Raw genomic sequence first — 26,326 nt, 5'->3', positions numbered from 1 at the left:
AACAACGCGTTCCATATAAAAGAAAACGTTTCATATGCTATTATAAAATTATTATCAGCAGTATTGATGCAAAATATTACCCTGTTTCATAAATATTTAACATTGGACAATCATAATTTATACTGTAGACTTATTACATTATTATATATATTATAACGTTTTCATTGCGGATGGAAAATGTGGAGTTGTTTGCATCTGAAGGATAATATAACGGAGTTGTGTCCAAGATAAGAAATTTTTATTTTTATTTGATTTCAATTGGAATTTTTGAGACGGCATGGTGGCGCAGCTGTAAAGCGTTGGCCTCACAGTTCTGAGGACCCGGCTGTATGGAGTTTGCATGTTCTCCCCCTGCCTGTGTGGGTTTTCTCCGGGCACTCCAGTCTCCTCCCATGTCCCAAAAACATGCAACAATAGTTGGACATCAAACAGCCCTGAGGTGTGATTGTGAGTGTGACTGTTGTCTGTCTCCATGTGGCCTGCGATTGGCTGGCAACCAGTTCAGGGTGTACCCTGCTGCCTGCCCAATGATAGGCTCCGGCACCCCTGTTACCCTTGTGAGGATGAGCGACTGAGAAAATGGGTGGATGCAATTTTTGACATTGACAGGGTTGGCTCCAGCACACCTGTGACCTTTCTGAGGATAAGCAGCATGGAAAATGGATGGGTGTATGGAAGGGAAAAAAAATGTAATATACTATCTGAATCAGGTCCATGAAAAAAAAAAACACAATTGTTTCCATGGAAATGGACTCAACTTGTCACATCAGCTTTGCTTTACCACCCCCTTCCAACTTTATGCCTTGTCTCTCTCCAGGCAACACCAATGGCATCTCTTCTTTTAAAACCAAGCCCATTTCTTTTGCATGTGTGTCAGAAGCTCTTTGTTCAGTTTAAAACGAGATTAAAATTGTAGCACAACCAATGGATTAAAAAATATATGGATACTTTTCTTTTCAAAGCAACATTTCTTTGTATATTCTTCAAACATGTCTAATGCAACACTACATAATGAGCTTGAATTATTATAATTATAATTTTTTTTTTATCTCTGAGGGGCCTGTTCTGCATTGTGTCTGTCTATGAGTTTTAAAACTTGCTATTGAGCCTTGTGGGCCTCCAATGTCAACTCTGCTTCTATGGCTGTTGCTGAGAGACAAAGTCGAAGTCACCCGGGTGCTCAAAGAAAGTGGCAAAGAGACCTTTTGAGCTGATACAAACACCACAACTCATTGTGGGACAGTTGTGAGAAGACCCAGGACGTTAGTGAGGGAGAGTGTAAAGACACAGCTTCAGGTTGAAGTTGAAGAAAAGCAAAAATAATTGGGAGGACCTAATCCTTTTTACCTGTACATGTACATTGAAGATGTAGGCGAAGTCAAGGTTTGATGACTTCTTATTTTGTGTAGGATACAGGTCTTCCTGTGCAAGATGAGAGTCATGCACACCCTGCAGAAGCAAGCATGGATAATTCTTTGCGTTGTTTTGATGAGCACAGCAGGAGGTGAGATGTTTGCTTTTGAACTTTAATTGCAACAGCTTTTATTTTGCAGCTCAGTTGAATCTTTCCTCCAATGTTTGCTGAAGGAATTTGGATGTCACTGGTTGTAAAGTGAGTTAGAGATGGTTTTGGTATTAACTCAACTGACTTCTGTGCAGCCAACGTGGTTTCAATTACTACCCAGTGATGTTGGGGGGCCCAGTTCTGAAAAACGATAAGCAAGAGGATTGATAGACACTTGCGAGACCATGCAACATTGCACTGTTTCATTCAGATAAAATAGGATTCACCTTCATAATAGAAGATTTTTTGTTCTGTTTTCTTTACCAATCTATTTTTTTTTTGGGGTATTCACTTTGTTTCTGACACAAAGACACACAAGTATTTAGCTCTGAATTGACATCAAAATGATTGTTGTAAAGCAGCACGGTGTGGCAGCTGTAAAGCGTTGGCCTCACAGCCTGAGGACTGGGGTTCAATTCTCAGCCCGGCCTGTGTGGTGTTTGCATGTTCTCCCTGTGCCTGCGTGGGTTTTCCCGGGCCACTCCAGTTTCCTCCCACATACCAAAAACATGCATTGATTGGAGACTTTAAATTACCCCAAGGTGTGATTGCGAGTGCGACTGTTGTCTGGATCAATGTGCCCTGCGATTGGCCGGCAACCAGTTCAGGGTGTACCGTGCTTCCTGCCCGATGACAGCCGGGATTGACTCCAGCACTCTCGTGACCCTCGTGAAGATAAGCGGCTCCGACAACGGATGGATGGATTTGTGTTTAATTTTAATCATCATTCTTCTGCTGCCTTATAATAAGTCATGCGGTGTCCTTTTCAACCCATGTCACCAAATATGAGCCTTCTACTATCCCACCTCATTAAAAAACATTGTTCTGAGAAATGGATTAATTGTTCATTCATCTCACACTGTACTGTATATCTTACAATAAGCAAGGCAATCCCCTTTCAGCAAACATCTACCAAAACAGCCTGTACATATAATATTTGTGAATGTTTAAGTGACAAATATTTAAGGCTGATGATGTGTGCCCTCAGTAGTTCCTTTTGCACGTGAATGTGAACGCCGCCCTGCAAAAGTCTGCTCCTGTCCAAAAGGCAGTCATATCCACCTGCCCAGCCTGCGATGCTTCTGGGTCTCTGAGAAGATGTCCACGTGGTCTCAGGCTTCAACCACCTGTCAGCAAACTCCCGGAGGACGTGTGGCAGCTGCTGAGGATTTGGAGCTGCAAAACTTCCTCCACCACTCATTCCCAGTGTTAGTCAACAAATTATTCTGATTCTGATCATGTGCGGATGATCTTGGAGAATATCAATTTTAATTTTTAATTTGTAATTCAAATTCACCATATGTTAATTTTGAGCAAACATTTTTTTCCCTTGATTTGTGTCCGATATGGGCGGCACGGTGGCGCAGCTGGTAAAGTGTTTGCCTCACAGTTCTGAGGTCCTGGGTTCAATCCTAGACCCGCCTGTGTGGATTTTGCATGCTCTCCTTGTGCCTACGTGGGTTTCCTCTGGGCACTCCGGTTTTCTCCCACATTACAAAAACATGCAACATTAATTGGACACTCTAAATTGCCCCTAGGTGTGATTGTGGGTGCGGCTGTTTGTCTCTATGTACCCTGCGATTGACTGGCTACCAGTTCAGGGTGTATGTACCCTGCCTCCTGCCCGTTGACAGCTGGGATAGGCTCCAGCACTCCCTGTGACCCTTGTGAGGATAAGCAGTGAAGAAAATGGATGGATGTGTCAGATATTTATTTCATTTCCTTTATTTGTGGGCATAAAAAAAGTATATTGGAAAATTTTCTGAGCAAATTTCCAGGCATCTTATGAAAACTGAGTCTCAGTCATTAACTAAAAATCTTAAAGGAGACATTTATGCAATATGTGCCGTCAAAATTGTATCATTCTGACCAGCTTGCTCACATATACTGTATATTTTGGCAAATAATCCGTTCACAAAAAAAGTAACTTTTTTTCTACAATTTCATACTTGTGCATACTGACTTGTTCTCTAGAGACACAGCTATTTGTATGCCAACGGTTAGAAGTCAATTTTCCAGGCTGTCAAATGCCCTCTTTGAATAACAGTCATACTTGTCACACTTTTTTTTGTCTAGGAAAAGCACAGAGTGGGTCTGGATTCAAGCAAGTGGAGATGGACCAGACAAGGTTGGGTTTGTAGAGTCAACAAATCCTGCATGGCAAGTTGTAGGCAGTGACAACCACAAAGTGTGTACTCAGATGGCTCTTGGGATGCCTGGAAATTGGAGGAAATCCCCCTGTGTTAAACACTACTACTTTGTCTGTGAAAATGATATAAATGGTAACCTTTAAAGCTTCAGCATGACAGTCCATAATTGCTATTTAGGACACTTTAAATCTTTCCAGAATTTACTTGTATTGCGTACTGTTTTGTAAACCCCAGAGACTTTACCATACCCGGACAGTTACCTGGTGGGAGTGGTTCTGATGACTGGCGTCTACACTTACGTTCAGATAGACCCGTTACCAAATGTCCCTGATGTTGAACAACACGCTGTGGAGGTCAGTAAAATATCCTGTGTTATCTCTGCAAAAGGTTTCGAACAGCCACCAGTTGCTGGAAAGAGGTTTATTTACACTTCGGTCCCATTATATTTTATATTTAATCCCAAGTCATGATTCAATCTTGAGAATCCATCCAAGATGGCAACAAAGTAAACAAAGAAAAATTTTGTCTATATGAAACTAAATTCACTTTAAGATAATTCCTTGGCATCAACATCCTAAACATTGAATGCAAAGCACTACTTTTATTGAAATCTAGCGACTCAATTTACTTCTAAATAGTTCTTTGGCACCAATATGCCACAATATGGTTCCAAACCAATACATTGCTGCTTTGCCCTGAAAATGAAAACATCACATATTTGTGTTTCAAACCAAATATGGAATGACAGTCAAAAAAGGGCTAGTATGTAAATGGCATTTAATTTGTGAACTTTAATAATAATAATCAGAAGAATAAGAATAGGAATAATCAATGGCTCAGTGGACATCATCTGCCTCACAATTCTGAGGACCAGATTTAAAATCCTGGCCCCCTCTGTGTGGAGTATGCGTGTTCTCCCTGCGCTCGTGTTTTTTCCCCTGGTACTCCGGTTTCCTCCCACATCCCCAGTATTACAGAATACGTTTAGTAAAGTCTCTAGATAGCCCATTGGTGTAAATGTGAGTGCATATTGCTGTTTGTTTCTGTGTGCGCTGCGATTGGCTGCAAGCAGTTTAGGGCATACCCCGCCTCTTGCCTGAAGATAGCTGGGATAGGCTCCAAAAGAATTATCATTATACAGTAATTTTAGTTTTAGCTATACGACCAATTCAAGACCTTTATATCATGTTAATTCTTAGTTTTTCAGATCCATTCACAAAGATTCAAATAGCATTATTAAAAATATATAATAACTGTTTAGTTCAGTCCAGTTCATAAATAAGGTGCAGTTTTATATGTGCAGTTTTGATTGAACAGTGGAAAGACATCTGCAATGGTCAAATATCTTTTTATTGTGTCAATATTCTGAAAAAAATGTAAATGTGCAGTGAGATTTTAAAGAACATGCTTTGGCTACAGTGTGACAGTGACTGTTTATGTTCCGTAGATGCAGTTGTTCCCGGGCTTGTGGTTCAGTCATGCCGGTCAGGTGACTTCACTAGAACTGGTGGTGCAGCCCAGCTCGACCGCCTCTCTGGCCCGCATTCAAATACTTCGACCCTATTGCAAACCAAACAACTACCTAGTACCTCCAGGTACTGTACAAGACACCCTTTTTGTATATATCTGATAAGAAAACACATCATAATAGCGACATACTAATTTTGGTCTTTCAGGTTGCAGTTCTCTGTTGAATCCATTCAGCTGTTGCTCAGTCGTTCCGCTGTGCAACACGACAGGGGGTTGCAGCACGGGCCAGTACTGGTGTCATATACTAGAAGCCTGTCTTCCCAACAGTGATCCCTGCTCTACTTACACTTCAGCAGCAGTGGGACGCGGCTTTGCATTACCACCAAGATACCCAGCAATAGCACCTTTTTACCATTTAGTAGCAGAGTTGCCCTTGAGAATAAGCCCCTTTGCCGAGCTGCAAACTTTCAGTGTGAGTATCCTCAAAATGTGTTGTCCAACAGTCTAAAGACAATTTGAATACACACATTAAATAATGCACTGGTGAGTGTCAGTGATCCTGCACCAAGCATCTGGACATAGACAGCAAAATATTTTATTCTACAAAGAATAAAGTTCCATTACAGCTCATGAGGGTTGTAGATATTACTTCTACTAAAAGTATATTAATCTTAACTTATTTAAAACAATTCTTACTTGTATTTTTAAAATCCATCCATTTTCTGTCACACGTAGCCTGCTCAGGGTTTCATGCAGTTGAAGACTATCCCAGTTGATTTTGAATGACAGGCAGACAGCACTCTGGACGTAAACCAATAAAATGTTAAAAAAAAAAGAGTACAGATTAAAGTAATTATACTAAAAAAAATGACCCCCAGTAATATACAGTACATTTCATAATCTTCTTCTTCTTTTCCATTCGGCTTGTTCCTTTAGGGGTCGCCACAGCGTGTCATCTTTTTCCATCTAAACCTATCTCATGCATCTTCCTCTCTAACACCCACTGTCCTCATGTCCTCCTTCACAACATCCATCAATCTATTCTTTGGTCTTCCTCTCACTCTTTTGCCTGGCAGCTCCATCCCCAGCACCCTTCTACCAATATACTCACTCTCTTGCCTCTGAACATGTCCAAACAGTACATGTCATAATATATCAACAAAACATCTCCAGAAACCTGTCACTCAAACCATTAATAAAAGTCTTCAAGTAGATTATAATACAAAAATATTTTGTCCAGTCATTCCAGTTTCATTCTCCCTGCTCCTAAAATAAATAAAAACAAATCTATAATTGGAAGATGTGGGAGCATACTGGACATAGTGGTTTTCTACTTCTTTGGATTTTTGCTAGTTGTGACTCGTGACCTACTTCTGTATATCACTGCAGGTTCTTCTTCCAAAAGGAGCCATCATTGTGTACCCTGATGATATTGTTGCCATTCAACACAATCGTAACCCTGGAGCATTTCTACACTGCCTCACCGGCGATGCTGCCCTAAATTCTCCATGGCGACAGAGTTACCTGTCTCTTCGGGGGACAGAGTGGGGGGGCTGGTGGGAGGGAGGCCTCACTTTCATGCCCCAAGGTGAACGCTGGGTGGATGGGGTGGTGTGTAATCTCAGATTTTTTTATGCAGACACACCTCATGGAGGTAGTGAGCATAAGCAGATGGTGGAAACAACCACATCCTCTTACATCAATGCCTTGATCCCGAGTGTAAGATCTACATTTGGGATAAAGCTCATCCACCCTCCACTGGATGGAGAGAACCAGATCCACATCCAACTTAATGTTCCAACCGTCATGGTTGTCATGGTACGATCAGGAGAGAAAGCCAAGTGTTCATGGTCAGCTCCAGTGCTCCAAACTGGACTCCCTTTCAGTCAAATTTGCCCCGATGTTCTGCCCAATTGCGAGACCTATTCTGAGCATATGTGGTTCTCTTCTGTGACTGTAGTCTTACCTTCAGTGGGGGTTCAGACACTGAACGTTACTGTCTCAGATGCAGTCAGATCTCAGAGTTTGAATGTGAAAATGTGTGGCTACGATACAGTGTTGGGACTCAGCGTGGAGCCACGTGGACACAAGAGGATGCTTGTGGACATTCCTCAGGTTTGAGGACAAGACAAATTGCTCAATTGTCAAGAATTGATACATTGTAACTCTTCCGTATATTCCCTCACATCTCACAGTCCTTTACAGCCCATGTGGAGAGTGGCTCATCTGTGACATTCTCATGGGTCATTGACAACTTGGAGGCATTTGCATATGAAGGAGAATCTTACAGTGTTGTGTTCAAGAAACCTGCAGAGTACAAACTAAAGGTAAGACAGTTTTGAAATGATTTTAATAGTGCAGTTTAAACAAAGTTTATTGAACTAACAGGTCACAGCATCCAACCCTGTGAGCTCTCAGAGTAAGCAGCTCCACCTGAGTGTAGATGAAATGAACCCACTGGGTGAGCCTGAGTTCATGATTGTCAGGCAGGTTGTAGCAGTGGGTGCTGCACACCTTTTCACCCTTAGGGTTAAAGTGGACATTGCCCTGCCAGCTACATTTAGGTAAAGTATGCTTCTATGTACACTCAGTTAACACATTGAGTATGTAACAAAGTCAATAAAACTCACCAAGAATACAAAATGTCATGTTAGTATATGCCGTTAGAGGTAAATGTTTTGGGGAGATAGAGTGTAGACGATACCTAAACTGTACTGTATTTTCATTGAAGGCTCAAAGTGCCCAATTCGGATTTATTGCCTATTATAGATCACCCAAACCCTGAAAAAATCTAGATGATATTCATTGAAATACATTGAGGTCATCTATTACCAATGCATGTTTATAAGAGCACCAATTTTAGAACTCCTCTTGTTTTATAGCCTGCTGTTTTATAACTGCCCCTATAATTTTCAGTCAATAATATTACATGTGAGTTAATGTCTGGATGCTATGTAGATGGGATTTTGGAGATGGTAGCTGTTGTGTTATCCATACCGAGCCCGCTCCTTCAGAGACCATGGAGGGTCTCGTGGAAAGAGGAGAGACTCAAGCGTTTGTGCAGCACTCTGTGAACTTTACCTATTCAACACCAGGTGAACACTCGCCTTTCTTTATGCTATGATAGTTTTTTTGCTGTTGTCTTCGGTGTATTTAACACAAATTAGTTCATTTTGTGTCATACATCCTGTGTTCCCCACTGGGCAGCAATATTTTAAACTACTGTTATTTATATTTTATTAAGCAAATTAAATTTAATCTGCTTTTGTTTATTACAGGTAACTACAAGCTTCAAGTAGAAGTTTCCAACCAGTTTGAAAAAGTAGATAAATCTGTTGAGATGAGCGTCCGTCCTTTGTTGAAATGTCTCTTCCTCAACTCTTTCCCCATGGTGGCCATTGTTAATGAGACTTATCTTCTCGAGGCCTCCACATATCCTGCTGCCGACAACATCATCTACACGTGGGATTTTGGTGACAAATCCAAAGTTGTCCAGTCTGCTGACCAAAACGTTGAACACACCTTTTTATCTGCAGGAGATTACAACATCACACTGAGTGCCGACAACACTCTTTCTATTCTTAGCACCTGGCTCATGGTAGACGTTATGGAGAAAATAACTGGACTTAGTATCAGCTCCGATGGACCCAGTGAGTTGGGCGCTGTTACAAATTTCAGAACTACTGTCGCAACTGGTACGAGGCTTATTTGGGACTATGACTTCGGTGATGGATCCAATCTCGGAAACCTTACGGATGGTTCAGTTTCACAAATTTACAAGTTTCCTGGAAAATACACAGTTAGGGTAAATGTCTCTAATGCTGTCAGCCAGGCACACCAGTTTATTAGTGTGGTGGTCTATAGGTTGGCTGTTATAGGAGTGACACCTACTGAGTGTGTCATGACTGCTAGAAGCACTGACTTTTCTGCTTTGCTGAATGTCAATGTATCCACGCTGGTTTTCTATTGGCTGTTTGGTGAAGGAACGCCTGCAACTGTGGTAACAGGGCAATCCACTGTAACACACATATTTTACAGACCAGGGCTTTTCCGTGTTAACCTTACTGTGAAAAGCTCTATTGGGACTGTCTCATACAATGGCAGTATCTGTGTACAAACAGTAATAACTGACATGAGAGTACAATCCTCTAAAGATACGGCAGCCACAGGAGAGGAAGTCTGTTTTAGGGTATTATTATCTCCAGAGGTAAGAGCAGGTTGCCACTTTAAGTGGTTCGGCAACTCTAGCAGTCAAGCTTCTGTGACAGAACATACTCAACAGTGTTTTACCTTCAGAGATGAAGGCCTTAAAGAGGTATCTGTAACAGCAACTAACAAAGTAAGCAGAAAAACAGTCATTGCTAGCATCACTGTTCAAAAACCTGTCAGCAATTTCTCTTTAGTGTGTGATAGTGAGACTTTGACTGTCAATACATCAGCATCATTTTGGGTTACGAGTTACACAGGCAGCAACATGTCTATGTTTTGGGATTTTGGAGATGGTTGCCGGGGAGAGGAGGAAGAAAATGTGTCACATGTCTTTACCAAAACGGGTGAATTCACAGTTACTGCCACTGCCTTTAACGCCATAAGTCATAAATCTGTGACCTCAAAGGTGACTGTCTTGAATCCTGTTTCAGAGTTTAGGCTTCAAACTATGCAACCGTATGGTGTGGTTGGAGAAGAAACTTTTATCACAGCAGTTAGCAGTGATGAATGGATCACCACCTACTATTGGACAGTGGATGGTTTGTTGCCAAAAGAAAAACAGGGAACTTGTAAGTTTAGATTTGTTTTCCCAAAAGCAGGAATATATCAAGTGAAAAGTATAGCCCAGAACTTAGTGAGCAGAAGGGAGGCATTGATTTTCATTCAAGTCTATGAGAGAATAGAGGGTCTTCACATTGATATTCCTCGATTGACAAACATGACATACTTACCGACACATGAGGATGTGGTATTTGTTGCTTCTGTCACCAAAGGCTCCAATATCACGTATAAGTGGCTTGTTAAACAAAATAAAATGAAGCATCAGGTTACAGCTGATGGAAAACATTTTCAGTTTGTTGTTGAAACTCCTGGCCAGCTCACAATTCACTTAAGTGCCTCTAACAAGTTGGGTGATTCCAATAGTGTCACTTCTCTTCTGGCCGTAGAATATGTAACAGGTGCATTTATCAGAACATGGACAGATATTGTGGCAGTGGGGAAGTTTGTGAACATTTCAGTGTCTGTCCTTACTGGTTCTAACCTGAAGTACTTTTGGTATGTAGACACCGATCTTCCATTCCTTGAAACAGATCTCCCTTTTCTTCTTCACAGGTTCACAAATTTAGGGCATTGTTTTGTTAATGTTTCAGTCCAGAATGCCCTCAGTGAAAGTAATGACACCAAAATCTTTACAGTTCAAGAAGAGATCGAAGAGGTGGACTTTAGAATAGGCGGCAAGATGTTTCCGTTTCATATGAGCACAAGTGCTACTGTGTCCTTCCAAGGGTTTGTCAACAAAGGTAGTGATCTCCACTGGTCCTGGCAAATTATAGATTCCATAAATAACCTTTTTTGGGCAACCAACCACACCTTTACCTACACCTTTCTCCATGAAGGCATATACAGAGTGTCTTTGAATGTCTCCAATGCAATTAACTGGCAGGACGTTACACACAGTGTAATTGTCCAGGAACGAATTGAAGGTCTCACTCTAAACATTACAAAGTATACTCTCTGTTCTGAGGAAGAAATAACTTTCATACCAACAATTAAGAAAGGAAGCAATGTAAGCTTTGTTTTGATGTTTGAAACTAAAGACTGGATGCACAGTCAGAATGTGGTTGATGGATTGTTTACCACATCAAACCTTCCAGCAGGGAGACACATTGTTAAACTGACAGCTTGGAATCAGGTGAGCAGTGCACAGATGTCCACCAAAGTGCAGATCTTGGAGGATGTAAAAAATTTACAACTCCTAACCCCAGTCCACCATGCCATAGAGGCTCTGAAGGAGTTTCATTTTGTAGTGGATAATCAGCACGAGTTTCCAGTCAACTACACCTGGATATTTTACCTAGAAGATTCTGAACCTTTGTGGCTCACAGGCAAAGAGGTCAACTTTACTCCACGCATGAATGGTTTGTTGTCAATGACTGTGGTGGCAAGCAACGGTGTTTGCTTCAAGATGCTAAACAAGACTTTGACAGTTGAATGGCCTGTGAAAGAGGTCCAAGTTGTTTGTCACTCAAAAGCAATTTATTCTGGCCATTTTGTACTATTTACTGCTAAAATTAATGGAGGGAGCAACCCTAGATACACATGGAAATTTGGAAACGCCATCAAAGAGTGGTCCACACATCTCAGTACAGTCAATCATACATTTGAAAATGTTGGGGTATACATTGTGATGGTCAACGTCTCCAACAGTGTCAGCCACACGTCTACAGAACTGCGCATAGAAGTGGTGGAGTTGGAATGTTCCAACCCTCAAGCCACACTCATCCAAAGCCAGCCGACTATATTCAGATCCAGAGTGAGTTTCTTTGAAGCATCTGTTGATATTAACTGCTCTGCCTACAAGACAACATACCAGTGGGAGATGTTCAGAGTGTCTAATTGTACTAATGTTAATATGGAGATCACTGGGAATAGAGTCCTTCTCAATGGTACAAGGTCACCTTTTCTCCGTCTTCCAAAGCATACTCTCACTGTGGGACAGTATTGCCTTTTATTCACTGTTTCACTCCAAGGAACCCCTTTGCGAGTGCAACGAAAAACCAGAGTCACGGTGCTCTGCTCTCCATTGGTGGCTGTAATTAAGGGAGGTTCACATAGACTGTGGTCAAGCACCCACGATCTTGTTTTGGATGGAAGTGCGTCTCAAGATCCTGATGCAGAACAAGGATATGAGGATGCACTCCAGTATCATTGGACTGTCATGATAGAGGTGTGTGCCTTTTAATCCAAGCATAACGGTGGTACCTTGAGATACAAGGTACCATTTGTATTTTCTACCACTTTAAGTGTGATAATAAAAAATACATTGGTAACTAGGCACTGAATCAAACCAACTTTTCTGTCCTGTGTTTGCAGAATTTCACAATCCCCATTGAGAGCAATAGTAGTATTGTGAATGTACCCAGTACGCAGTTACAGCCAGGTACCATCTATGATTTCACCCTAATCATCGCTAAGACAGGAAGGACACCGGTATCCTTCACACAGAGAGTGAGTATTGAGAAATAGCCTTTCACAAATATTTTAATGCTCCCTCTTTCAATAGGTTGAGTTGGTATATCACTTTAAGCCAAATACCACCAACAGCCACCCAAAAATATCCAAACCCCATTTATTTATCTATTCTTATTGCATTGACGAAGTATGAATTGTTTCTGGAATGATTATTATACCAAAGCGTCAAATTTCAAATTTATCATTATATATTATTCCTTAATTAAGATGTAAAATTATCTTCATAGGCATTTTTCTTTCACAGTCAAATCCCAAGAGTACATTCTGGTCTCTACGATCTTTATAGGTGACTGTGTGTGAAACACAACAACTTGCTGTATTTGTGGAGTGTCTATCCTATCCAAGTCACACCCCCATCATCCTATCGGGACATTGTGAAGAATGTGATGACCAAGCTCAGGTAAGAGTTTAGCTTGAAAGAGCACATCAGTTTGGGCACAGGAAATTAAAGACTATGAAATTTAGTGGGGTTCAATGGTGGATGATTGGTTAGCATATCTCCCTCACAGTTTTGAGGATCCAGGTTTCAAATCTGGACCCGCCTGTGTGGTGTTTGCGTGTTCTTGCTGTGCCTGTGTAGGTATTCTCTGAGTACACAGTACTCCAGTGTCCTCCCTCCTCGCCAAAACACGTAGGGTAGGTTAGTTGAATACACTAAATTGGTCGTTTGTGTACATGGGCAATGACTGACAGTCAAGGGTGTCTTCTGCCACTTTCCAAAAGTGAACTTGAATAGGGGTCAGCACACTATGACAATAATGAGGACAAACAGTATAGAAAACAGATGGATAGGTTGATCTCTTGTGGGAATAGTACTAATTCTGTTGAACTGTGGAAAGCATTTCAAAACTAATTAAATACTTTATGGTTTCTGACTGTCATCACAGTACAACTGGACCGCACACGATGAGTCAGGCGAGACAGTTGACCTTGACAAGGTCACCGGCTCTGCAGGAAGACACTCCTCTAAATTGGTGTTACGTTCAGATGCTGTGCTGCCAGGGAACATGTATACCTTCACTCTCAATGTGACTGTGCCTCGCAGTGGTAGATGGGGGAGTGCAAGTCAAACGGTTGTACCAAACAGGGCCCCTTATGGAGGTCAGTGTGAATTGAAGTCAGAGTCGCACATTCATCCGCTGGGGATGGTAGTCACCTTCAATTGTTCGGGTAATCCTGCACTACACAACACAAAACAATCACACCTGTATTATTTCTTAAACCTTTTTTCAGGTGCACTTCTAACATATCTTGTACTTTATGGCAGGGTGGAGAGATGATCAAAACACATCCTCTGAGCTCATCTATACCTTTCAGGTTGCACCATGCCATCCCACAATGTGCCCTGTTCTCACTCTGTACAAGTAAATAAAACCTCACACAGCATTAACAGAAAATGTCGACCCGTTCATTTTATATGCAGTACCTCTTCCCCACATAAGGTTCAGGGGGGGAACAGGAGCCTATCCCAGTTGGCTTGACAAAATCTGCCCCGTTAGAATTTAATGGTTGTTATTGTTCTCCCAAGGGGCACCCGGTCAACTTTTGGCAGCGTGGTTCCAGTGGGGAGTCCCGTGAAAGGACAAAATAAATCATTTATCACAGTTACTTTGCACATAGAAGACAATCTTGGGGCAAGTGTAATTGCTCTAAACAGGTAAAACAACATGCTGATGCTTGAAATGCACATTTTCTTTGTACTGTATTTACACTATTTGCTTTACTTTTCAGAACTCTGAGTGTTCAGACTCACGTAAATGCCAGTGAGTGGCTTAGATCAAAGAGCCGAACAGAAATGTGGGCCTTAATCCAGCATGGGAACCCTCAGGAAATCATCCCGTATTCCATTGCTCTCACCAGTCAGCTCAATCAGGTAAAATGCAAGACCAGATTTCAGTCAGAGATAGAAAGAACATGTTGCTCTTCTTCACTGACATTTACTCCGGGAGGTGATTTTCATGGGTTTTCATTTACATGTTTATGTTCATTTAGTCCGTGATTCCAGACAATAGACAAAAGACACTTAGTAAAAAGCTTTACTTTTGCTCACAATATAAACACACCTCTTCCCCCTTTGATCCACAGATTGAGTCTGGACAAGGTGCTAGAGAAGTCACAATGAAAAGCGAGATAAGAGAAAATGTTACAAAAGTTTTGGTCTCCCTCCCCATTTCCTCCCTGATGGATGTTGATCAAATCAGCTCAGCTTTAGCCCTCTCCACTGTAAGATTGTACTATTCTGTCTACATCTCATCATTCTTTCACACAAACAAAAAAGACATTAAATGACTAACAGTGTTAAAAGTTAAATACTTAATAATGCTGTGTTTTATACCAGAGTTTGTAATGTTCCCCAGGCTCTCCCTCCTGAGTTAATGTGTGTCAACTGTCAGGAGAAGGTTCTTGAAGCAGTCGGGAAGATGATTCATGTAATGGAAGAACACAAAAGTCCTGGTGGTGGTGGAGTTGCAGCGTTTGACACTGGGAGGAACATCCTTAGCATCATAGGTAGGGTTGCAAAGGTCAGAAGGCTGCAAAACTATTCTCCTATATTTCCAGAAATATTTCTTTAGTTTCAGAATTCATGGAACGTTTCTACGAGAAGTAATGAGAATTGGGTACAAACACATGCAAGAATGGGGAGAACACACGAACCTCAGCACTTTGATGCAGAGCTGCTAACCACTCCAACTACTATACTGCCCAAATAAGAATTAAGGACTGTATGACAAATATGATTAAGTTATGTGGTCTTTGTTTGCAGGAAGCTCTCTTGCAGCTGCGTCATTATCGACCATTGCTTTCAGTTCTCGTCAGAACTACTCCAGCAGTATGCAGGCCGCTTCGGTCATCACATTATCAGCAATGAGCCAAGCAGGGGCCTTGATGCGCTCCCTGATGCATTCATCTGTTTCTGGTGAGGTGCCCCTTTCGTTTGTCACACCTTACATCAGTACAGCCGGTTTCTTTGGAGACCCCTCCGACCTTCTCTGCTCTAAACAGTCGAATCCCTCCCAGTTATCAACTCCATCATGTCCATTTCTAATTCCAACCTCACTCACCACTCACCTTAAGAGTCAGTGCTCTGAGCTGGTGCAGGTGGTTTTGACTCTGGACGAGTCACATGCCTTCCTGGCTGCTGCTGACCCTCCAATCTCCACCACGCTGGTGGCCATGGAGATCACCACTCCTCAGGGCGAGCCTGTACCCGTCCGAGATCTGGAGCCTGACCAGGCCATTCGAATCACCCTGCACAGTAAGCATCCTGTGGAGAACTCAAGCATGGATGGGAGAGTCGAAGGAGCTGCTTATGGTGCATGCCCCACTGTTCAGCTTACCCCTGAGAAACCTTTGAACTTCACAATAAAAAATGTCTGGGGCCTGGATGAACATACAGGTTTATACATCTCCTTCAACTTCACCTTGCTACCAGGTAAATATTATTTTCTTTTACACTAGCAATATTTGTAATCTATTCCTTCCACAGTATTTAGATGCAGTGGACTTGCTGTAGCTACAAAGTGCAGAATGTGTAACAGAATAGCATAATACAAATATTTCAAATTACAACAAATTAATATAGTGTTGATCTTTCTTTATCTAGGAGTGTTTTGATTATGATGTAAGATTTTATGCATCTGTAGGAGTGAACACAGAGACTTTGGGCCATGTTAAGATAGAAATCACATGTGGATCTCATGATTCCTTCAAAAAAGAGTGGCCTATCAATCTTACGACTCCTAACACCTTCAGAGAGGAAACTGTATTTCTGTCCCCACTGTGAGTACATTTTCATTCTCACATCATTTATCACTTAAACTGATCTAAATTAAAACAAATCTTTTACAGTTTCAATCAGACAGAGAAGACTTTTTCTGTCAGTCTGAGCTCATCTATGGCGAAGGGCGGTCCTGTGGCTGTGTCATTATGTGTGTTCAGCTCTGTGTGCCAGTACTACAGCGTCAAAGAGAGGACTTGGAGTAGTGAGGGTCTCAAGCCCCTGGAGGGCACTACACTCCAAGCAGTGCAGTGCTTGACGCACCACCTCACCATGTTTGGGGCCAGTTTGTTTCTTCATCCTGGGGCCGTTGTGCTACTGCCACCTGTATGTGGTCTAATCCTGCACACACGAGTATTCATAATGGGAAATCAATGAGTGAATAATGGGCCTTTGGAATTATGATCCATGTCTATACAGGCAGGTGGTCCCATTCTCAATGTGATGGTGGGGATTGTATGTTGTATTCTGGTCCTGATTCACTTGCTGGTGGGACTCATTGCCCATAAAATGGACCACCTGGACAGCTTGAGACAGAGCCAGGTATCCCTGTGTGGTCGAGCAGGACTGTACCACTACAGAGTACTGATCAAGACTGGTTGGAGGCATGGAGCAGGTCAGCAAAATCAACAACAAAGTAAAACATTTAATGGAAAAATACTGACCAGAATACTGCACAACCTTATCCCATCAGGTACCACAGCACATGTTGGCATCAGTCTCTATGGTGTCAATAAGAGCGGCTCTCGCCATCTGCAAAGAGAGGGAGCTTTTCAACGTGGTAGCCTGGACCAGTTTCATTTAGAGACAGACGACAACTTGGGGGAAGTTTGGAAAATTCGAATTTGGCATGACAACACAGGTACTGTATGTGGTGAAAAGATAAATGCTGTACGCTGGATTCTCAAAAGTCCAATGCAATTTTTTTTTCTTGAATTCTGTGTTGTTCTAGTTTTGAAGTAGTTATGACTGTGGGAAGCAATGGAATTGAACTGCTGCCAACATATAATGTCATTTAACTTCATTTCTATTTTCAAGAAACACTTTTATTTTTATCTTAAATTGATATGACCTATGTGTAAAAATATAATCACTGTTCTACACAAATACAATAAACACAATTAAATTACAAAGACAAATTTATATATAATTGATAAGCCAAGTGTTGTCTCACATATCTCACTTTTAAAATGTTTATAGGTTTACAAAATAGGTGAATCACTTGAAAAATAACTAAGCAATTCCAAGGTTAAAACTTGTGAGTGTATGTTTTTGTCTTCAGCTATAAAAGCATAAAAATAGATGAGTTACGATAACCACTGTTAATAATAAATGTAATAACATTTAACACTCTTCCTTTGTGAGACAATACATATGATGATACTGGTGTATTACTCCTTTAACCAAGAGTCCCCATACATCATGTAACTTGTAGTATTCTCCTTTTTTCACAGGTCCAGCTTTTGGAATAAGTGCTGCAAAAAATGTACAATAAGACAAAGAATACATTTTCCATGCTTTGGACTAGTCACACTTGCTAATCACATGGCAGATCCATATAGAGACAGACAACTATTCATACTCACGTTCACACCATCACTGTGTGGGAACTCAAGTTAGTCAATTGGACCGCTAAACCATCAGCAAAACGTGTACCATCCTTTTCTTTTTCAACTTAATCCTTTTATGTTTGTTCAACTGAGCACTCGTGTTATGTTTCACATGATGTCACACATGAGAGCTCTTCAAACTTTTTTCCTCCCTAAAATTAAGATCAAATTCCAAACTGAATGACTACATAGGAGGGCTAGTTGGTGCCCTGTTTACTTCAGAGTTGTGAGTTTGTGGGTTCGAATCATGACTGCAAACATCGCATGTGTACTTTGCATATTTTCCACTGCTTCATCCCACATTAACATGCGTGTTACTTTAAATTAGGTGGAAATATAAATTCTCCAAAGGTATGTATTTGACTAGGAATGGTACTTTTTCTAAACTATATTTATATATTATTTATAATGAGTGAGTAAGTGGTGTGAAGAGATCTCCGATTGAAAAGATGACTACACGTGGCCTTGTGCTGTACTGTCTATGTAGGCTTAGACCCATCCTGGTATGTTCAGCATGTGGTGGTCTGGGACCCTAAGACTGATCACATGTTCTTCTTCCTGGTGGATGACTGGTTGTCTGTTGACAATCCAAAGAATGGAACAGTGGAGAAAGAAATCCTGGCCTCAGGTAAGATTACTACACATTTACCTTACAAAACAATAACGTAAAGTCAAATTAAAAAAACAACAACAACACAGAGCTCCTTCTTCACAGGCCCAGTAGAGCTTTCCCAATTTCAGCGAATTCTGTCATCCCAGTTGCTTTTTGGAATGGTGGACCGCCACCTGTGGCTGTCGCTATGGGAACGCCCCATTCACAGTGTTTTTACCAGAGCTCAGAGAGTTACCTGTTGTGCTCTCATGCTCCATCTGTACCTGGCATTGGGTGCTCTGTGGTTTGGGGCTGTGGGTTCCCAGGGCCACAGGTAAAACCTCCATAACCATCATGTCATTTAAATGCCTGCGATAACAGCATTAAACCAATTACCATTGGTGTTCCTCCAAGTGGCCCAGTATCAGCCAAACTGCTGGTCAATATGGAAACTGTTGCAGTTGGGGTGGTTGTTGCAGTTCTGCTGTTTCCTCTTCAGTGTTTGATCTGCTTTTTGTTTAGAAACGTCCACAGTCAGGTATTGTAACATTGTTCAGATATTTTTCTGTAATTGCTATTAGTTGTATATGTGGATAAATAAATTTAAACCAACTGCATTGGTTGGCTCTCAGTTGCAAGGCACCCACTGCATATCCATTCATCCATTTTCTTAGCCACCTATCCTCACAAGGGTCGCGGAAGTGCTGGAACCTATCCCAGCTGTCATCGGGCAGGAGGCAGGGTACACCCTGAACTGGTTGCCAGCCAATCGCAGACATTGTGGTCATCTACCATGTAATAGTCGTCATGATCTGTATGATATTTAAATTTGGTTTTGTGTTCCATTGGTACACCTTCACACAACTACTGTCCTTAGATATAAGTTAAAAGTGCTGCAAAGTAGTCCAGGTGAGAATCACATTTGCCTCACATTTGTGACATCCCGGGTTTGAATCTTGGCTGAGGCCTTTTTGTGTAGTTGTGTAAATTTGTCGTTCGCAATCCATATTTCACCCACATTGTCAAAACATGCATGTTATGTTACTTGAAGACTAAATTATCCATAGCTGTGAATGTGAGTAAAAAGGTTTTTTTTTTTTTTTTTTCAAATATATGTCCTGGGATTGACCTGCATCTAGTGCAGTGTGTACCCTGACTCTTGCCCAAAGGCAGCTGGGATAGGCTCCAGCTCACCTGTAACACTAATGAAAACAAGCACTACAGAAAATTGATGGACTGATAAAAGTACATGATGCTTATTGCATTTGTGAAACAGGTAATTTTGGACACGTCAGTTCCTCCATCACCAGTTTGTTATTCTGTGGAAATGGACGTCTACCTCGGCCAAACTGAACAATCAGGGCCATCATTTTTATCTCTGTCTGGACCCTCCAGTCCACTCCGAGACAGTCCATCATCAGTGAGTATACACAAATACACTTTTCTTGTTGCTCTGCTAAAATGTAATACTGTATTCTTGAATGATTTTGCTGTAGTTACTGGAGAGCAAAGCTATTGACTCCAGCATCTTGGACTTCTGGGCTGCTTCTTGTTTGGTGCCCCAGATCGACGACACAAGTCAGGACGACATTGGGGCTTCCTGGGAATCTTGTGGCAGTCTGCTTAAAGAATCTGAAGTCCCAGATCCTTCTGAGGCCTCACTTTGTTTGTGCACAACACGCCAACTAACAAGGAAAAAGGCTTGCATGCAGCTGAACTTGACTCCACGCTCTTCTTCTGACCTAAATGCTGCCCTTCTTCATCCCCCACAAAAAGAGACTAAGGACTATCACTCTTCATCTGCACAGGATCACGATATTTTGACTCCACTTCAGGCTCACAACCACAATATGACAAACTTTTTGACCTTGTCCGGTAAGACTGAGAACTGAAGAGTGAGTCAGTAAATTAATTTAATTATGTTTATTTTTATGTGTTACTTTCAGAGGAGAATCTGCTGATGTCAATAGAAGAAGCAACAGAGGACAGTCTCCATTTCACCAGAAACAACTCAGACAGCGGTCGGGACTCGCCCACTACAACCTCATCATTCTCTAACACGTAATGGCTACTTCCGATTGCTCTCCGCATTGCTTGCATATTGAAATTTAAGACATTATCCAAAAATAATTTGATGCAAGATGATCTTTTTTGTCTTTTTTTAGCAACAGGACTTTGGGTAGCAGTTGGTCAGAACACACTGAGGATGAATACCTCCATGATGAGCCAGAGTCTCTTAAGTTCGATCCGCATTCATCTTCTTCCCGATTCGAGACAAAACTCTACAGATGTCCATCTGTTCTATCGATTGATTCGGTGGCCAGCACCTTCCTACCAAGTCCTTATCCTGACTCGACAAGATGCTCCTCCACTACACGCATTGGTAAAGTAAATCTGGTGGGAAATGAGATTAATGGGCGTAGTAGAGTTTTTCAATTAGGAAAACCTTAAAGCTTCTCGCCCGAAGTCATCTGGGAAACACTATGTCATGCCCACAAATTCAGTGAAGATAAACTGTATAGAAAATGGATGGATGGATGAATCATTCACATTTGATTTAATTTTTTATTCAACCTTTATTTAACCAGGTAAGCCAATTGAGAACAGATTTTAGTTTACAGGATGTAGGCTGTCTGTCAGATAGTCCTAACCGAATAGTCATGGTATGGTTTGTGTTTTGAGGGATTTTTCCGCTTTGGTCTGCTTAGATAGAAGATGGTTGGGCTGACAATATAATAGTTTTAATACTGTTCAATACTTAATATATTAATATTTATAATCACAAGTCCTTACATATCTGTTCAACATTAAATTTGGCCGAGCCATGGACATCAAGACTGTGACGTGAAATAGAAATATAACTACTTATAAATGGAATGAAAGCTCAGACTGTTGATGGACACAAAAAGAGGATCAACTGATTGTGTTGAGTGTTTGTAAAACATGTCTCATGAAGTCATTCATTCAGAGGTCGCCAATGTCATTACTACATTAGCTAGCGGGTATCCAAGCTTTGTTCTTATTCTCCTACTATACCTTGTTTTTAGTTAAAATTGCGATGTATGTACTTGGCTTTAGGCATCATTAGACGTTGTCGTAGCTGGCTGTTTCCTCCCTGGGTGCTGTATATGATCTACCCACTCGTGGCTGTCCTGATCGGAGCCTGTCTTGCTCTTGTCGGAATCTATGGGAGCCTCTTCTCCAGAACAGTTGTCCTCATGTGGCTCATATCAGCGCTGTCTGCCTTCTTCACCTCTGCTCTCCTGCTGGAACCTCTCAAGGTCAGATGACACCCCTCCATTTGGTGGCCATGCTTCTGACAACTTTAGTGGGTGTTCTACCTCACTCAGGTGTGCATTGAGGCCCTGATCTACACGATCATTTGGCGACCTGTGGATCCAGAGGTGGAGGACCAACTAGCCCAGGAGACCACAGTGGTGAGAGTCTTTGGAAAACCTGGTGGGAAGGTTCAACCACCCTGTGGCTATGGACTGCTGCAGGCGAAAGAGGAGGCACGGAAAGTCCGTGCACTGAGGTCACTAATGAGGGTAAGAAAAAAAAGAGCTACACGTTTTGTTGCAATTCACATTTGTCTTATTTGTCTTTTTCATCTTTGTTGAAGCAATGTGCATTCCAGCTGGTATTTCTGTTGCTGGTGCTCATGGTGAACTACCAGGACAGTGTGGAAAGAAGACAGGGGCAGCTGTTACACTCCGCTGTTCAACATCAGCTTCACACTACTCCCTTAGGTGTCCCCAACCTAACAGCCATCAGAAAGTGAGCACATGTCACCACAGACCAATTCGTAATCCTTTTAAGTCATTGGCACCACCATACTTCTGACAGGCAGAACCTGCGTAACTACTGCTGGCCTGAATTGAATGCATGACAAAGGTTATTGTTTGGGGTTGCATGCTTTATATTTTGTAAAAAAAATAAAATAAAATAAAATTGAATTGAATCCACCAGTACCTGTGGAAGAGGAGTATAAGATTAATCGATGTTTAAAATTGTCTACAGAAAAGAAAGCATGGTGGAGTAGTTGTAGCTAGTTCTAAAGAAATTCTAAAATGGATGGATGGATGGATGGATGATGGATGGATGGATGGATGGATGGATGGATGGATGGATGGATGGATGGATAAGTCATCACTTATTGCTTATACTTTTGCAGTTGCATAGATGCAGAGCAGTGGATGAACAGTACATTCGTGTCCTATCTGTACGAAAACCCCTCACTCCGCCTCGTGGGGTCACCACGGCTCCAATACGCACACACAATGGGTCTGGCCCACGTCACACTGGGAAACAGCAGCATGGCAACACAGCAAGTCCTGGATGACCTTCATATGGGAGCCTTTTGCATTAAGGAGTGAGTAAATTCACGGTTTAATCACATAATGTCAAAATGCTTGACACTTAATGCTAATTGAGCTTTTCACCATCTTCATCAGGGTCAAAACCCTGTCGTTGGACTTCACACAGTACCACAGAGAGTCTGGTTTATTTCTGTGTCTATCCATCCAACTAGATTGGATGCAAAGAGTCACCTCTTCTCTCTCCATCCATCCAGTCCTGATTCCATCATCACCTGAAGGCTTCGACCTCCATCTGGTCCTGATGGTAAAACCAACCCAGGCGTTTAACTTTACCTTCTACAGATGAAAACAATTTCTAAAAATGTTCTGGCTCCACTGGACAGTTTTTCCTTCTCAGTTCTGCTCTCCTCATCTTGTTTGGGGAAGTGTGGTCGATGGCTAATGAGCATTGTCAGTATCTGTGTCAAGGCAAACACTGGCTCCAGCTTATTTTGGCTGCATTGTCTTTGGCCACAAGTGTGCTCCACCTCTGTTTTCTCTCCAAGGCCACTTCCTGTGTTTCCCAGGTGAATGTACAATCAAACTATATGGGTAGAAATATTGACACATAACTTCCTTATTCGTCCTCCCTCTGAAAAAGAAGTCCGAAATAAGATGAGGACTGACCTACGAAAGGCATCATTGTTCCACAGAGCATGCATACAGTACCAATGATAGTCACGGTATGCTTTAATACAGATTTCCCCCATTTCAATCAAAGTCAGTAAAGATCTGCTTATTGGATGTCTCTAAAATATTATCCTGATAATTAACCATTGGCATGGGGGGGGTTATGAGTGTATTTTCTTTGGAAACAGTCAGGTCAGTTGATTAATTGAAATACTGCTTAAAGATGCGATATATAATTATCCCAAATCCAACTACAAGCGACAAACCTACTTTTTTTCCACTATGCAAATTTGTTACATGTTTTTGGTCCTTGTAATGTGCATCTGATCCTCTCCTATGATGTAGCTTCAATCCCAACCAGACACCTTCATCCACTTCCATGGCCCTGCTCTACTTAGTCAAAGGTCTTCTGAATGTGCTGCTCTCTTACTTACTCTTTTGGTTCTAAAGGTAATTAGCAGCTACAGTTCCTTTTAACACATAATAATGGCCTGTGGTTTCAGAATGTTCTACTTTACATTTTGTGTTCCAGCTGCTGGGAACATTAAGATTTGTGCGGAGGTGGGTTGTGATCATCAGAGTCCTGAACAGAGCTTGGAAAGAGTTGTGGGCCTTGAATTTCCTCTTACTGCTACTGCTTCTGTTCATTGCTCACCTCGGGAATATGGTAAAATAGTAAAATGGAATTATTTACAAAGAACTGGATTTCACATCCCTGCTCTGGTTTCAGTTCTTCTCACAGTCAGTGGAAGGCTTTTTGTCCATGCATCAGGTGGTTGTTTCACTGATGTCCATTCTGCGTGGCCGGCTTGGCCTCCAAAGACTATGCAGGGTCCATCCTGTTTTCGGTCCTCTCTATGGACTGATGTTGATTGGGGCATGTTTCTGGTTTGTGGCCAAACTCTTGGGAGCTGTTCTCATTCGTGCTTATAGGTACTGCACAACACTTTTTTTTCTTTTTTTTTGGGGGGGGGAGGGGGTCTTTGTCATTGCTGAGCAAGTTCAACCGCTACCCTAGTGTACTGTCATTGATAATTACCTATATAGGATTAATATGCTTCACCAATACAAAAAAAAAAAAAAAATTAAAGCTTAATGTTTTTGGGTTTTTTTTGCAACTGCTGATTATTACAAAAAAAGTACTCTGACTTTCTCTAATTTTCATGGTGACTCCAGATCATATACTCATGGCTTTATAGATTACAAGCATTTCCACCTGTCCAGAGCGTCAATTGCCCAAATATATTTGTTGGAATATTGACAAAAGTGATATCACAACTATGAAAAATGAACAAGCGATGTCAGTGAAATACAAATCGGAGTCATTGCCAAATGTACAGGCACAACTATTGTGTATTGTTCTACTAACCAGATTTGTTAGTACAATACTGTATTTGGCTTTCATCTTTGTTTTGTTTTTCAAGGGCTGAGAAAGCACACATTTATCAACCAATGACAAAAATGCAGGACTATGAGATGCTGGCGTTCTTCATCAAGCGAGTCAAGCTGTGGCTTGGGCTCACGAAAGTGAAAGAAGTGAGTACAAACCTCAGTTGACTTTGATAATTCCTGCTCTGGACTTTGTTTGCCTGGCCTCCCCATGCTTTTTCTCTCACATTCTAAAATATGCACATTAATTGAACACTCTAAATTGTTCTTCTTTGTGAATGTTTTTTTTTACATGGATGGAATTGATTTTTGATTGAATGGTGACAATTCCAGGCTGTTGGATCTTGCCTAAAGTCAACTGCCGTCACTCTCCACCCCAACGATGACAAGTGCAATAGAAAATTAATAAATGGACTTTTATTGAAAAGTAGTCACTTTATGTAACTGATGGTAACTGTTTCCTTTCTGTTATAGTTCAGGCACAGGGTGAAGTTTGAAGGCATTGAAGTTCCTTCTTCCAGAGTCTCCCAGGAATCTCGTCTTTCCACTTTCTTTTCCTCCCTTCCATCTTCGCATTCGCCGTCCTCATCGCCTTCTTTTTCATCTCCACGTCCCGTATCATCGTCCCTTTCTGTCTTGTCCGAGGACTCTTCATTTTCGGAACACGGGTTTGACGTCCAACCCTTCCTCGACCAGCTGCTGCCCTGTGTCAATGCTTTGCTCTCCCAATTTGATCGGGTAACCCAGATAACTGAGGACGTCCACAATCTGGAGATTGAATTTAGAAATACTCTCTGTAGGAGAAAAAAAAGTAAGATCAGTAACAAGGAGAAATGTGAGGACAGATTAAAAAGAATAGCAAATGCAAAGGATCAGGAATGTGATGGAAGGAATAAAGGTGAGGTAAGACGCAGGAGGACTGGTTTGCTTTATGCTAATTCGCAAAAATCCATTTCATCCATATTTCCTTTCACTCCTTCCACAATTCAACCCCTTGTTGCACCAGTCCATCTTTTCCCACGGACACGGAGCTCTCACTCAGAATCTGAATCATTACATCTACAGTATCACATGCTGAGTGACACAACTCAGGCAGAAAAGCAGGCAACAGGAATCCACAGCTTGCATCCTGTAAATTCTCCTGCTGTTATTACTTTTCCCAAGAGGAGGGCGTGGCATTCTGGAAGCTCTCACTCAGCTGATGCAGCTCAAAGGATGTGGCTAAAACAAGGCGGCGTTGCCCATCGTGGCAGTTTTGCTCTCCCCTTCATACAACCAAATAACGAAGAGGGCGTAAACAGACGTATCAGCAATGGGGCGCCGAAAAAGAGGAAGGCTTGGATCTCTGAGGGACCCTCCTAAACATTTTCATGTCAAAATGATCTCAATTTTGGAACTGGTGAAACATAATTGGTATATGTTTTGCCAGTTTTAAAATTGAGATAATTTTGCATAGAGAATAAAGACAAGAGACAACAGGGTCTCAATTTTGTCTATTACATTTTTGAAAGACTTTCTTCCCCTATGTAGCTTGCCAAACACA

At 41.6% G+C, this 26,326-nt stretch overlaps 1 protein-coding gene across 1 annotated transcript; it reads left to right on the top strand.

The window, feature by feature from the left end:
• The first annotated feature begins 1,431 nt into the window (after nt 1-1,431).
• Nucleotides 1,432-26,326, top strand: pkd1b (polycystic kidney disease 1b). The gene is made up of 41 exons (XM_061811105.1): nt 1,432-1,504; nt 2,595-2,772; nt 3,641-3,846; nt 3,949-4,067; nt 5,162-5,309; nt 5,391-5,656; nt 6,574-7,299; nt 7,380-7,511; nt 7,603-7,748; nt 8,143-8,279; nt 8,463-12,121; nt 12,713-12,826; nt 13,314-13,596; nt 13,694-13,790; nt 13,955-14,083; nt 14,158-14,299; nt 14,512-14,649; nt 14,784-14,934; nt 15,191-15,859; nt 16,071-16,206; nt 16,366-16,531; nt 16,625-16,820; nt 16,899-17,066; nt 18,302-18,442; nt 18,530-18,740; nt 18,821-18,944; nt 19,683-19,826; nt 19,903-20,281; nt 20,353-20,467; nt 20,572-20,789; nt 21,485-21,687; nt 21,757-21,954; nt 22,029-22,183; nt 22,581-22,778; nt 22,861-23,029; nt 23,109-23,291; nt 23,486-23,507; nt 23,918-24,061; nt 24,141-24,327; nt 24,819-24,930; nt 25,258-26,326. The coding sequence occupies exons 1-41, from the start codon at nt 1,432-1,434 to the stop codon at nt 26,143-26,145; spliced, it is 11,970 nt and encodes a 3,989-aa protein (XP_061667089.1). The 3' UTR covers nt 26,146-26,326.

The sequence above is a fragment of the Syngnathoides biaculeatus genome, chromosome 22 (genome assembly GCF_019802595.1).
Source record: "Syngnathoides biaculeatus isolate LvHL_M chromosome 22, ASM1980259v1, whole genome shotgun sequence".
NCBI classification, from domain to species: Eukaryota; Metazoa; Chordata; class Actinopteri; order Syngnathiformes; family Syngnathidae; genus Syngnathoides; species Syngnathoides biaculeatus.
The sequence above is the reverse complement of the archived record's forward strand: the minus strand, read 5'-3'. Positions and strand labels throughout refer to the sequence as shown.

Excerpts from the sequence above, each read along its gene's own strand:
- pkd1b (XM_061811105.1), top strand. The coding sequence starts at position 1,432 with ATGAGAGTCATGCACACCCTGCAGAAGCAAGCATGGATAATTCTTTGC. Across the intron at positions 21,688-21,756 it reads TCCTGCTGGAACCTCTCAAG|GTGTGCATTGAGGCCCTGAT; the intron begins GTCAGATGACAC and ends TACCTCACTCAG. Across the intron at positions 24,328-24,818 it reads GTTCTCATTCGTGCTTATAG|GGCTGAGAAAGCACACATTT; the intron begins GTACTGCACAAC and ends TTGTTTTTCAAG.